Source organism: Pleuronectes platessa, chromosome 4 (genome assembly GCF_947347685.1).
Source record: "Pleuronectes platessa chromosome 4, fPlePla1.1, whole genome shotgun sequence".
NCBI classification, from domain to species: domain Eukaryota; kingdom Metazoa; phylum Chordata; class Actinopteri; order Pleuronectiformes; family Pleuronectidae; genus Pleuronectes; species Pleuronectes platessa.
In genome coordinates, this window is record NC_070629.1 from 25,916,257 (window position 1) to 25,928,600 (window position 12,344).

Here is a 12,344-nt window from a genome sequence, read left to right on the forward strand (position 1 = left end):
TGAATTTCCATCACATCTGTTTGTTAGCAAAAATATGCTCAAACTCTTGGATGTCACCATGAAACTGGGTGATAGGATGTGGTAAGGGTCAGAAAAGTACTGATTACACTTTGGTGCAGAAACAGGAATTCTTACCACTTTCTTTAGAACATGACTGTTTTCATATCTTACAGTTAAAAGAAGAATTTAATGTTGTAGTCCTGAATCTCTTTTGAGCCACACTCCATCCAAAAGGTGGCAGCAAAAAACTCCTGGACTTCAACATGAAACTGGGTGAAAAGATGTGGTCAGGAGATCCTGATGAAAAACATGTTACACATTTAGAGGACTATCATTCATAAGTGTGTGTAACTTTGGTGCTGCTGGATTGAATAGAAACAAGTACGATACAGGGAATCACTGAAGAATACTTTGTTTTAGAATGATATCAACAAAGGAGACATGAAGTTAAATATCCACTTCAAATTAATCAGACAGAGCTGAATATTACAGAACTGCTGCAGAGGAGTTCAGTAGAGTACAGGACGGTTTTTATATCTCTAATAGATGCCGGAGTTACAAGGAGAATTTAATGTTTTAGTCCTGAGTCTGTTTCAAGACACACTCCATCCAGAAGGTGGCAGTAATGCGCCTGGAAGCTGTTTTACAACCGTCATTAGAAGACGAAGAAGAAGTACCGTTGTTAGCCTGCTATGCTAACATCCAACAGAAATTGATGCTACTCGGCTAAATGCTTTCGGATCAACTCTTCTACTACACACGTGGTTTTGTTTTGTTTATAACACTTGTCGGCAGAAGTAAAGCAAGTCGCCATCTTCCGTATTTGGTCTTCGCTTCATTCTCGGAGAAGTTAGTTGGCTAAAGCGTTCGAATGGAAATGTCTACAATCCAGAGTTTAAGACAGTTTATCAACGAGAGGTTACACACTGCTGCTGAAGACATATTTGTATGTTTTGAAGCGACTGTCGCAAAGTACGAGGATGAGAATGGTCGTCTGCGCAGACTGCTGGATGTAACTTTGAAACCTGTAGTAAAGCTGCAGAGAATAGGTCTGTATCCCCTGAGTTAGCGAACTATACACCACACTTATAATCCCTGCTAGTCTACACACATGGACTCTTTTATCATGACTTCTGTCCATTGTCTCCTCCAGAGCTCCCACAGCGACATGTCTGTATCAAGGAAGAGTTTCCTGCTGACCTGCTGGAGAGGAACCCCAGTCCAGACCAAGAGGAGCCAGAACCTCCACAGATTAAGGAGCAGCAGGAGGAGCACTGCATCGGTCTGTCTCCTTTTGAAACCACATTTAAATTCACTCGATCTAGATTTTTGCTTGGATCTGCACCTAAATATAAACACGATAACTATCAATAATCTATCAGTTACCTACTTCTGTCTATTGTCTCCTCCAGAGCTCCCAGTGCAACACTTTCTTAATGAGGAAAAGCTTCCTGCTGACCAGCAGCTCTGGAACCTTGAGAGGAACCCCAGTCTGGACCAAGAGGAGCCAGAACCTCCACAGATTAAAGAGGAGGAGGAGCACTGCATCGGTCTGGAAGTAGAGCAGCTTGTACTGAAGCAGGAGGATCAAGATAACCTTTTGTTGAATCCTACTCTCAAAGAAAGTGACCACAGTGAACCAGAACCAAGTGACCACCAGCTCCTCTCCCACAGCTCAGCTCAGAGCCAAGATCTCAACGGAGGCCAGCATGGAAACTCAAAATCAGTTAGTAATGCAGAGCAGGCATCAGAAAAGGGACATCATGTCATCACAAGAGCAAAAGGGAGCACAAGTCCCAGTAACCTTGCATGTAGCACTACCATGTCAAAGATTGTGCCGAATATCTGCAAGAGTAAAAAGGTTCTCCAGTGTGACACATGTGGAAAAGTCTTTAAGTGGAAGTCAGACTTAAATAGACATCTGAAGGTGCACACAGATGAGAGGCCACATCTTTGCAAAACCTGTGGAAAGAGATTTCGTTACAAGTCATCACTAGAAAAACATTTTAGGGTCCACACAGGGGAGAAAATGTATTCTTGCAAATTGTGTGAAAAAAGTTTCACATTAAGCACAATTTTGAAGGTCCACGAGAGAACACACACGGGCGAGATACCTTTTTCTTGCAAAACTTGTGGGAGAAGTTTTAACCAGAGATATACCCTGCAGAGACACGAGAGAACGCACACGGGCGAGAGACCTTTTTCTTGCAAAACTTGTGGGAGAAGTTTTAACCAGAGATCTACCCTGCAGAGACACGAGAGAACGCACACGGGCGAGAGACCTTTTTCTTGCAAAACTTGTGGGAGAAGTTTTAACCAGAGATCTACCCTGCAGGTCCACCAGAGAACACACACGGGTGAGAAACCTTTTTCTTGCAAAACTTGTGGGAAAAGTTTTAGTGCGAGACAAACCCTGCAGGATCACGAGAGAACACACACGAGTGAGAGACCTTTTTCTTGCAAAAGTTGTGGGAAAGGTTTTACACGTGGATGTAACTTGAAAGTTCACATGAGAAGCCATAAAGGTGAGGAGTCGTATCCATGTACTACTTGTGGGGAAAGATTTGTTATCAAATCCCTTCTAACCAAACATTTGATGACCCACACATAGCAAAACTGATATTTTTGTAAAATATTGTAAAGATCTCTCACTTGCCAGTTTATACAAAGTCCACAGGAGAATACATCCAGTTGAGAAGCCACACCATGGCAACAGGAGAGGGATAATATTTGCTCAAGCATTGTCAAAGAAGTTGTTACTTAGATATTTATTCATTAATTAGTGATACAACAGTTAGGGAAAACAACACTGAAAATGTTTCCAGGAGACCAAACAAGTGATGAACCTTGTTGTAGTTCAATGCTTTATGAAGTTCCATCACCACTGATGAGGAGCAGACTTCAATAACTTCACAAAGCATTGAACTACAGCCAGGTTCATCACTTACATCTACACAAGAGAGATTGTGTACATTTGCATTAGCTGCATCTCTGTAACTGAATGTGGAAAATATCCCATTGAGGAGACATCACAATATCTTTGATGCAGTACATGGTCAACAACATTTGCTGAAGTACCAACTTTTCTTTTCTTGATGTGACTGTCATTGATATTTACATCTGCAAAGGAAGTGATGTTTTCACCCATGTCTCTTTGTTTATTAATTTATCAGCCATTTATACCAGATGGTGCAGGAAGGGGACGGGGGTGAGAGAAATTGATTGGGTAAAGTGGCAGATCCAGGATATTTTATTATCAGTGAATGTTGAGAGATGTTGTCAATGTGTCAGGAAAGACTGTGGATCAAGATGTAAAAATCTGACATATTTGTGGTACAGAAATTTATAAGAACAAAGTATGTGGTGCAGAATATCAGATGACTTCCCTTTTCTTTTTCCTATTACAAAAGAAGAAAATATGTTGTTAATGTGTACACTGTCCTAAATGACTCACTGTAAATGGTTATTCTTTTGTACTACGTGTATTCAATACTTCAGTGCATTTGCAGTTTATTAAAGTTTCTTGAATTATAGTGATTGTATTTTACGTCTGTCACACGTTGAATCGGTGTTTGTCTTTGTGGAAGAAAATTCCCCTGACTATGTGTCTCCCTGCTATGACCTTGATAAACAGGATGGAACCCTTATTTGGTGATGTTTTTCTTCCAACTGGTACCGCGGACGGACGGACACAGCAGATAACACACAGAGGATGATCTCCTGTCTTTCATGTCTTTTTCTTTTTCATATCCTGTCTCATGAAATGCCTCTTTGTATAAGTTCTGGCTTTTGTGAACTTGCGGCCAGTTGTTCCATTTTGAGCACCCGTGTTTGTTGTATAAACTCTGCAGAGCTTATTATTATAAAGATTCAAAAGCAACTCCAGTCTGAGAATTTCATTATTTCAAATGTCAAGATGAATTTCCATCACATCTGGTTGTTAGCAAAAATATGCTCAAAATCCTGGCTGTCACCATGAAACTGGGTGATAGGATGTGGTAAGGGACAGAAAAGTACTGATTACACTTTGGTGCAGAAACAGGAATTCTTACCACTTTCTTTAGAACATGACTGTTTTTATGTCTTACAGTTAAAAGGAGAATTTAATGTTGTAGTCCTGAATCTCTTTTGAGCCACACTCCATCCAGAAGGTGGCAGCAAAAAACTCCTGGACATCAACTTGAAACTGGGTGAAAAGATGTGGTCAGGGGATCTTGATGAAAAACATGTTACACATTTAAAGGACTATCATTCATAAGTGTGTGTAACTTTGGTGCTGCTGGATTGAATAGAAACAAGTGCGATACATGGAAACACTGAAGAATACTTTGTTTTAGAATGATATCAACAAATGAGACAGGAAGTTAAATATCCACTTCAAATTAATCAGACTGAGCTGAATATTACAGAAATGCTGCAGAGGAGTTCAGTAGAGTACATGATTGTTTTATATGTCTAATAGATGTCGGATTTACAAGGAGAATTTAATGTTTTCGTCCTGAGTCTGTTTCAAGACACACTCCATCCAGAAGGTGGCAGTAATATGCCTGGAAGCTGTTTTACAACCATCATTAGAAGACGAAGAAGAAGTACCGTTGTTAGCCTGCAATGCTAACATCCAACAGTACTTGATGCTACTCGGCTAAATGCTTTCGGATTAACTCTTCCGCTACACACGTGGTTTTGTTTCGTTTATAACACTTGTCGGCAGAAGTAAAGCAAGTCGCCATCTTCCGTATTCTGTCTCGCTTCGTTCTCGGAGAAGTTAGTTGGCTAAAGCGTTCGAATGGAAATGTCTACAATCCAGAGTTTAAGACAGTTTATCAACGAGAGGTTACACACTGCTGCTGAAGACATATTTGGATGTTTTGAAGCGACTGTCGCAAAGTACGAGGATGAGATCTGTCGTCATCGCAGACTGCTGGATGTAACTTTGAAACCTGTAGTAAAGCTGCAGAGAATAGGTCTGTATCACCTGAGTTAGTGAACTATACACCACACTTATAATCCCTTCTAGTCTAAACACATGGACTCTTTTATCATGACTTCTGTCCATTGTCTCCTCCAGAGCTCCCACAGCGACATGTCTGTATCAAGGAAGAGTTTCCTGCTGACCTGCTGGAGAGGAACCCCAGTCCAGACCAAGAGGAGCCAGAACCTCCACAGATTAAGGAGCAGCAGGAGGAGCACTGCATCGGTCTGTCTCCTTTTGAAACCACATTTATATTCACTTGATTTCTGCTTGGATCTGCACCAAATTGCAAACACTCATAACTATCATTAATCTATAATGTACATACGTCTGTCTATTGTCTCCTCTAGAGCTCCCAGAGCAACATTGTCTTAATGAGGAAAAGCTTCCTGCTGACCAGCAGCTCTGGAACCTTGAGTGGATCCCCAGTCTGGACCAAGAGGAGCCAGAACCTCCACAGATTAAAGAGGAGGAGGAGCACTGCATCGGTCTGGAAGTAGAGCAGCTTGTACTGAAGCAGGAGGATCAAGATAACCTGTTGTTGAATCCTACTCTCAAAGAAAGTGACCACAGTGAACCAGAACCAAGTGACCACCAGCTCCTCTCCCACAGCTCAGCTCAGAGCCAAGATCTCAACGGAGGCCAGCATGGAAACTCAAAATCAGTTAGTAATGCAGAGCAGGCATCAGAAAAGGGACATCATGTCATCACAAGAGCAAAAGGGAGCAGAAGTCCCAGTAACCTTGCATGTAGCACTACCATGTCAAAGATTGTGCCGAATACCTGCAAAAGTAAAAAGGTTCTCCAGTGTGACACTTGTGGAAAAGTCTTTAAGTTGAAGTCATTATTAAATGGACATCTGAAGGTGCACACAGATGAGAGGCCACATCTTTGCAAAACCTGTGGAAAGAGATTTCGTTACAAGTCAGCACTAGAAAAACATTTGAGACTCCACACAGGGGAGAAACTGTATTCTTGCGAAATGTGTGAAAAAGGTTTCACAACTAGCACAAATTTGAAGATCCACGAGAGAACGCACACGGGCGAGAAACCTTTTTCTTGCAAAACTTGTGGGAAAAGTTTTAGCTGGAGAACTAGCCTGCAGGGACACGAGAGAACGCACACTGGCGAGAGACCTTTTTCTTGCAAAACTTGTGGGAGAAGTTTTTGTGCGAGACAAACCCTGCAGGTCCACAAGAGAACACACACGAGTGAGAGACCTTTTTCTTGCAAAACTTGTGGGGCAAGATTTAACACTAGAAGTAACGTGCAGGTCCACCAGAGAACACACACGGGCGAGAAGCCTTTTTCTTGCAAAACTTGTGGGAGAAGTTTTAGTGCGAGACAAACCCTGCAGGTCCACCAGAGAACACACACGGGCGAGAAGCCTTTTTCTTGCAAAACTTGTGGGAAAAGTTTTTGTGCGAGTCAAACCCTGCAGGATCACGAGAGAACACACACGGGCGAGAAGCCTTTTTCTTGCAAAACTTGTGGGAGAAGTTTTAGCCAGAGATCTACCCTGCAGGATCACGAGAGAACGCACACAGGGGAGAAGCCTTTTTCTTGCAAAACTTGTGGGAAAAGTTTTACACGTGGATGTAGGTTGAAAGTCCACATGAGAAGCCATAAAAGTGAGGAGTCGTATCCATGTACAACTTGTGGTGAAAGATTTGTTATCAAATCCCTTCTAACAAAACATTTGATGACCCACACATAGCAAAACTGATATTTTTGTAAAATGTTGTAAAGATCTCTCACTTGCCAGTTTATACAAAGTCCACAGGAGAAAACATCCAGTTGAGAAGCCACTCCATGGCAACAGGAGAGGGATAATATTTGCTCAAGCATTGTCAAAGAAGTGTTTACTTAGAAATTTATTTATTAATTAGTGATACAACAGTTAGGGAAAACAACACTGAAAATGTTTCCAGGAGACCAAACAAGAGATGAACCTGGTTGTAGTTCAATGCTTTATGAAGTTCCATCACCACTGACGAGGAGCAGACTTCAATAACTTCACAAAGCATTGAACTACAGCCAGGTTCATCACTTACATCTACACAAGAGTTATTGTGTACATTTGCATTAGCTGCATCTCTGCAACTGAATGTGGAAAATATCCCATTGAGGAGACATCACAATATCTTTGATGCAGTACATGGTCAACAACATTTGCTGAAGTACCCACGTTTCTGTTCTTCATGTGACTGTCATTGATATTTACATCTGCAAAGGAAGTGATGTTTTCAACCATGTATCTTTGTTTATTCATTTATCAGCCATTTATACCAGATGGTGCAGGAAGGGGACGGGGGTGAGAGAAATTGATTGGGTAAAGTGGCAGATCCAGGATATTTTATTATCACTGACTGTTAAGAGATGTTGTCAATGTGTCAGGAAAGACTGAGGATCAAGATGTAAAAATCTGACATATTTGTGGTACAGAGATTTATAAGAAGAAAGTATGTGGGGCAGATTATCAGATGACTTCCCTTTTCTTTTCCCTATTACAAAAGAAGAAAATATGTTGTTAATGTGTACACTGTCCTAAATGACTCACTGTAAATGTTTATTCTTTTGTACTACGTGTATTCAATACTTCAGTGCATTTGCAGTTCATTAAAGTTTTTTGAAATATGAAGTTTTTTGAATCTGTGTTTGTCTGTAAATTAGCAAAAAACTCCTGGACATCAACATGAAACTGGGTGAAAAGATGTGGTCAGGTGATCTTGATGAAAAACATCTTACACATTTAGAGGACTATCATTCAAGTGTGTGTAACTTGGTGCTGCTGGATTGAATTGAAACAAGTAAGATACATGGAAACACTGAAGAATACTTTGTTTTAGAATGGTATCAACAAAGGAGACAGGAAGTTAAATATCCACTTCAAATTAATCAGACAGAGCTGAATATTATAGTAATTATGCAGAGGAGTTCAGTAGAGTACATCATTGTTTTTATATCTCTAATAGATGCTGGAGATACAAGGAGAATTTAATGTTTTAGTCCTGAATCTGTTTTGAGCCACGCTCCAATCCCGAAGGTGGCAGTGATGCACCCGGAAGCTGTTTGCCAACATTCATTATTACCCTACTGTCTAGAAAAAAACACCACAGTGCTGTTCATTCGTGAGGCAGACTTCAAACTATCATACTAAACAACCTCACCTACAGCCAGACTGACCTCCTCCACCGAGCATTCCACAGCCGGACACAGTTTGATGCCGTGTCAGCGTGTGAGTTTGTGGAGGCCGAAGCCTCCACCTGCAGCAACCATGCTGCACAAACACACTGGAAGCTACCAACTAAACTGCTGCTACTGACACTATCACTCCCACAGGAACAAAACACCCCTACTATAAGTAAAGAGCGAAAAGAGCAAAGAAAAGGTAGAGAAAGAGAGAGAGAGACAGACAGACAGAAAGATTGTTGTCCCCTCAGCGGTCGGACTTTCAAACCAGCTGTAGCCCTGGTGTTTGGCACACACACATTTTAATATATTCTAGTATTTTGACAAGGACGAATGTATCCTTAGCTGATTTAGTGGAGGAGCTGAAGAAGACTGGACTCCAAGCTGCTCTTGCTGATCACTGCTATGCTGGACCTGAAGTTGCGGCCTGTGATGTCTGCACTGGGAGAAAACTGAAAGCTCTGAAGTCCTGTTTGAATTGTTTGGCCTCTTATTGTGAAAAACACCTTGAGCCTCATCTTCAGTCAGCTGCATTGAAGAAGCACAAGCTGGTGGAGCCCTCGGAGAAGCTCCAGGAGAACATCTGCTCTCGTCACGACGAGGTGATGAAGATGTTCTGCCGACGTGACAGCAGCTGTGTCACAGGTCAGAGGTCGACTACAGGACATTCTGAGTGAGACAAAGATTTTACAGATTGTTTCTCAAGTGGATGTTTTACTGCCACAACCAGAGCCACAGACCAGAGCTGACTCTTAATATATTCATAGGAAATCACACTGGATCCAGACACAGCAAACAAATATCTGTTATTATCTGAGGGAAACAGAAAAGTAACACACATGAGTGAAGAACAGTCTTATTCTGATCACCCAGACAGATTCACTGATTGGCCTCAGGTCCTAAGTAGAGAGAGTCTGACTGGACGTTGTTACTGGAAGGTGGAGGTGAGAGGAGCAGTTGATGTATACAAGAATACCAGCAGAGCGGGAAACTCACTTGAATGTATATCTTGGTCATTAGCTTGTGTTCGAAACAGTTATAACTTTCATTACAACAGCATCAGGACTCCAGTGTCAGGTCCTGTGTCCTCCAGAGTAGGAGTGTACCTGGATCACAGTGCAGGTGTTCTGTCCTTCTACAGAGTCTCTGACACCATGACTCTCCTCCACAGAGTCCAGACCACATTCACTCAGCCTCTCTATGCTGGAGTTAGGGTTTATGATGATGGAGCCACAGCTGAGTTCTGTAAACTCAAGTAGACTCGAGTCATTAAAAGCAGTGATTTAGATTTTGTGTGTAAATCTTTAACTTCTTTTGTCTCCATGTTTGTTGATCAAAGTTCGTCGTGGTGACGTTTCTGCTCCGCACAGAGATCAGCTGTCAATCAAACACTGAACTTCCTTTATCACACGTGTTTACTTCTCATTTTGGAAAGACAGAAATCTATAATTACACTGAAATGAATGGGTTTGGAAGAACTGATGTTGCTGTTGTTTTCTAAATCAATGTAGAAATAAGGTTGTGGGATGTTTTAGAACCTGTATCGATCCTGATTAGTGTTGTGAAGGGGCGGAACATTTCTGGAACTTTCCATGGGAAGTTAAATTCAGGAATTATCGAAATGTGGACTCTTTTTTTGCAGAAGTTAGCCTATAACAGGGAACTTAAAGGAAGTTGAAAACAAGACAAGGCGAGCCGAGCTCAGCTGGAGCCTGGATGCAGCTAGTTGGGAACATTGTCTGCCAGAAAAGTAAACCTATGACTTTGTGTTGTTGTTGAACGTCTTTGTCATTACCTAGCATGTTGATTATTTGTTACACTGAAGCCATCTTCATGATAATACCAAGTTCATTTGTATACAGTAGGCTAACCTTTTACAAGCGTGAGAGTAGTATATATATTCAGTTGCAATCAGAAATATTCAACCCCCCCAAAGATTTTAAAGATTTATCAATTAAAGGTTTTTCAAAGAGCAAGATTCTGCTTCGGAAGACTTCTTTATGAGTTGAGTGATACAGAAAATCAACTCAGAAAATGCATGATTTAGTATTTGTGTGTAATAGTATATATCGTTAAGATAGCCATGTTACAATTATTCAACCCCGATATAATATTGTTGTTTTTAAAGCTGTCTGAGAGTTTTTATGGCCTAAAGTGGAGTTGAAACGTTATTAAGCCTTTGGGAACTCTATAATGATCCTTCATTGGCTTCAGATGTGATGCGTATATAAACCCCACCCATGAAGGTATTCAAGGTGAGTTGCATCATGGGAGAGACAAAGGAGCTTCCACCAAAGCTGAGCGAGAAGATTATTTCATCACACCTGAAGGGCCTTGGGTAGAAGAAGATTTCCAAAAAGAAACATCATTGGGAGCATTATACGAGATATTAAAACTTATGGAACAGGGCTTTCAGTGGAAGAAAGCCCAACCTTTCATCAAGGGCCCTCAGCAACTTAGTCAGCACAACAGAGCGAGAGATGGAGAGAAAGAGATTTTTGAATTTAGAAAACAACTTTATTAGGCACTATTTTTTGACAACACACATTGAAACACCAAATAACTTATTTTAAATGACAAATGGATAAAAGAATCACACAAGATAATCAGCACAAACGAGTTCTCGAGTTGTCACAGAACATAAAACATCTTGAAAACACCACAGATCATTAAAAGAGTCCAGGTCACCTGCTGCTTTATAAAAACTCAAATCAACCAACAGTCAGGATCTAATCACGTTGACACAGACAGGGACCAACAAAATGGGGACGTTCAGCTCTACCTTCCTCTTCCTGCTAAGCCATCTTAGCCTGCCCTAAATCAAAGATTAAAAGATGGCTTTTGTGTTTTTTGTTGGTGAGTGTATTTAAATCCATGAATAAAACCCTGCTTGTTAAAAACCTCTTTAAAACTGGTAAAAACAACTTGTAAAAACAGAAACAAACCATAGAGACGGTGACAGAGAGTTGCCTTTACACTACAAAATGGGCATTTGCCTCCATGGTGTTCTTGATTATGGAGACAAAGGCGTTCACTGCCATGATGCCGTAGACACTGGAGGTGTCCGTGTCTCTTATTCAGTGGAGGTTTATACAACGACTTCCACTGAGGTCCGGTTTCTTGGGCTCCACCAAAATAGCTCCTCCAAGGAGTGTCAGTCGTCCATTCAGTTATTTTATGTTAAGTGTTTTTACCATTAGTCTATAGAGAGTTTTTCCGGAAGCTCCCTCCAGGGAGACCAAGCGAGCCGGCTGCACCAGAGGTCCAGAACAGTCTTTGATATCCAATGCCAGGAAAGTGGCGAGGAAAGGGTCCCCCACATTGGGGGGAATGGAACCATCTTTAAAAGAGTTTAAAAGCTAGATGTGCTGATCTGCCAGTCTCCAGTGGTCAAGTACCCTCGCCATCGTTCTTTCGGATTTTAACCCCAGTTTGTTGGCCAGCCCTGTGGGGTCTTCTGGTCGAGGCCCGGCTAGCTCCACCTCCTGGCCCAGCGTGGCGACTCCCACAGCCTGCAGAACTCTGGACAGGGTGCCTTGTGCCCAGCGGGGGTGATCTAAAACAGTCCCATACAGGACAAGCTCCTGCAGCAGCCAGTGCAGGGAGTCCCCCTCTTGCCTTCGCTCTTTTTTTAAAAGGTTCCAGGCTTTTAAAACACTTTAAAAGCCTGTTCATCAAACTGTCCTATGACTGAGAGGAAGAACACGATGGGTTTATCTTTGAAGCTTTGTTTGCTTGTTCACTATTTGTTTTGTTTTCTGGGCTTTTTCTTGTGGTTGACGAATTCAAACCAAGCGCACTTTGATGACGTGCTTGATACGTTACCGTTGATCATCTGTCCATCATCGTATAAAGCCCGCCCTGACAATCTGATTGATACGGTCACTTTCGAACCGGGCATAATTTCTCCCCAACGGAGCGACTCCAGACCGAACTTCCCGACCTCAAATGTTGTGGGCGGGGCTAAGTTCGTCTGGCATCCAGGCTAACCAGATGGTGCAGGAAGGGGACGGGGGTGAGAGAAATTGATTGGGTAAAGTGGAAGTTCCAGGATATTTTATTATCACTGAATGTTGAGAGATGTTGTCAATGTGTCAGGAAAGACTGAGGATCAAGATGTAAAAATCTAACATATTTGTGGTACAGAAATTTATAAGAACAAAGTATGTGGTGCAGATTA

At 41.7% G+C, this 12,344-nt stretch overlaps 2 protein-coding genes across 2 annotated transcripts; both read left to right on the top strand.

The window, feature by feature from the left end:
• The first annotated feature begins 1,469 nt into the window (after window positions 1-1,469).
• Window positions 1,470-3,880, top strand: LOC128437861 (gastrula zinc finger protein XlCGF49.1-like). The gene has a single exon (XM_053420153.1). It carries the CDS (start codon window positions 1,823-1,825, stop codon window positions 2,609-2,611), a length of 789 nt encoding a protein of 262 aa, XP_053276128.1. The 5' UTR covers window positions 1,470-1,822; the 3' UTR covers window positions 2,612-3,880.
• On the top strand, window positions 3,187-7,613 carry LOC128438508 (zinc finger protein 664-like). The gene is made up of 2 exons (XM_053421090.1): window positions 3,187-3,208; window positions 5,323-7,613. Exons 1-2 carry the CDS (start codon window positions 3,187-3,189, stop codon window positions 6,687-6,689), a joined length of 1,389 nt encoding a protein of 462 aa, XP_053277065.1. The 3' UTR covers window positions 6,690-7,613.
• The last annotated feature ends 4,731 nt before the right edge of the window (window positions 7,614-12,344 follow it).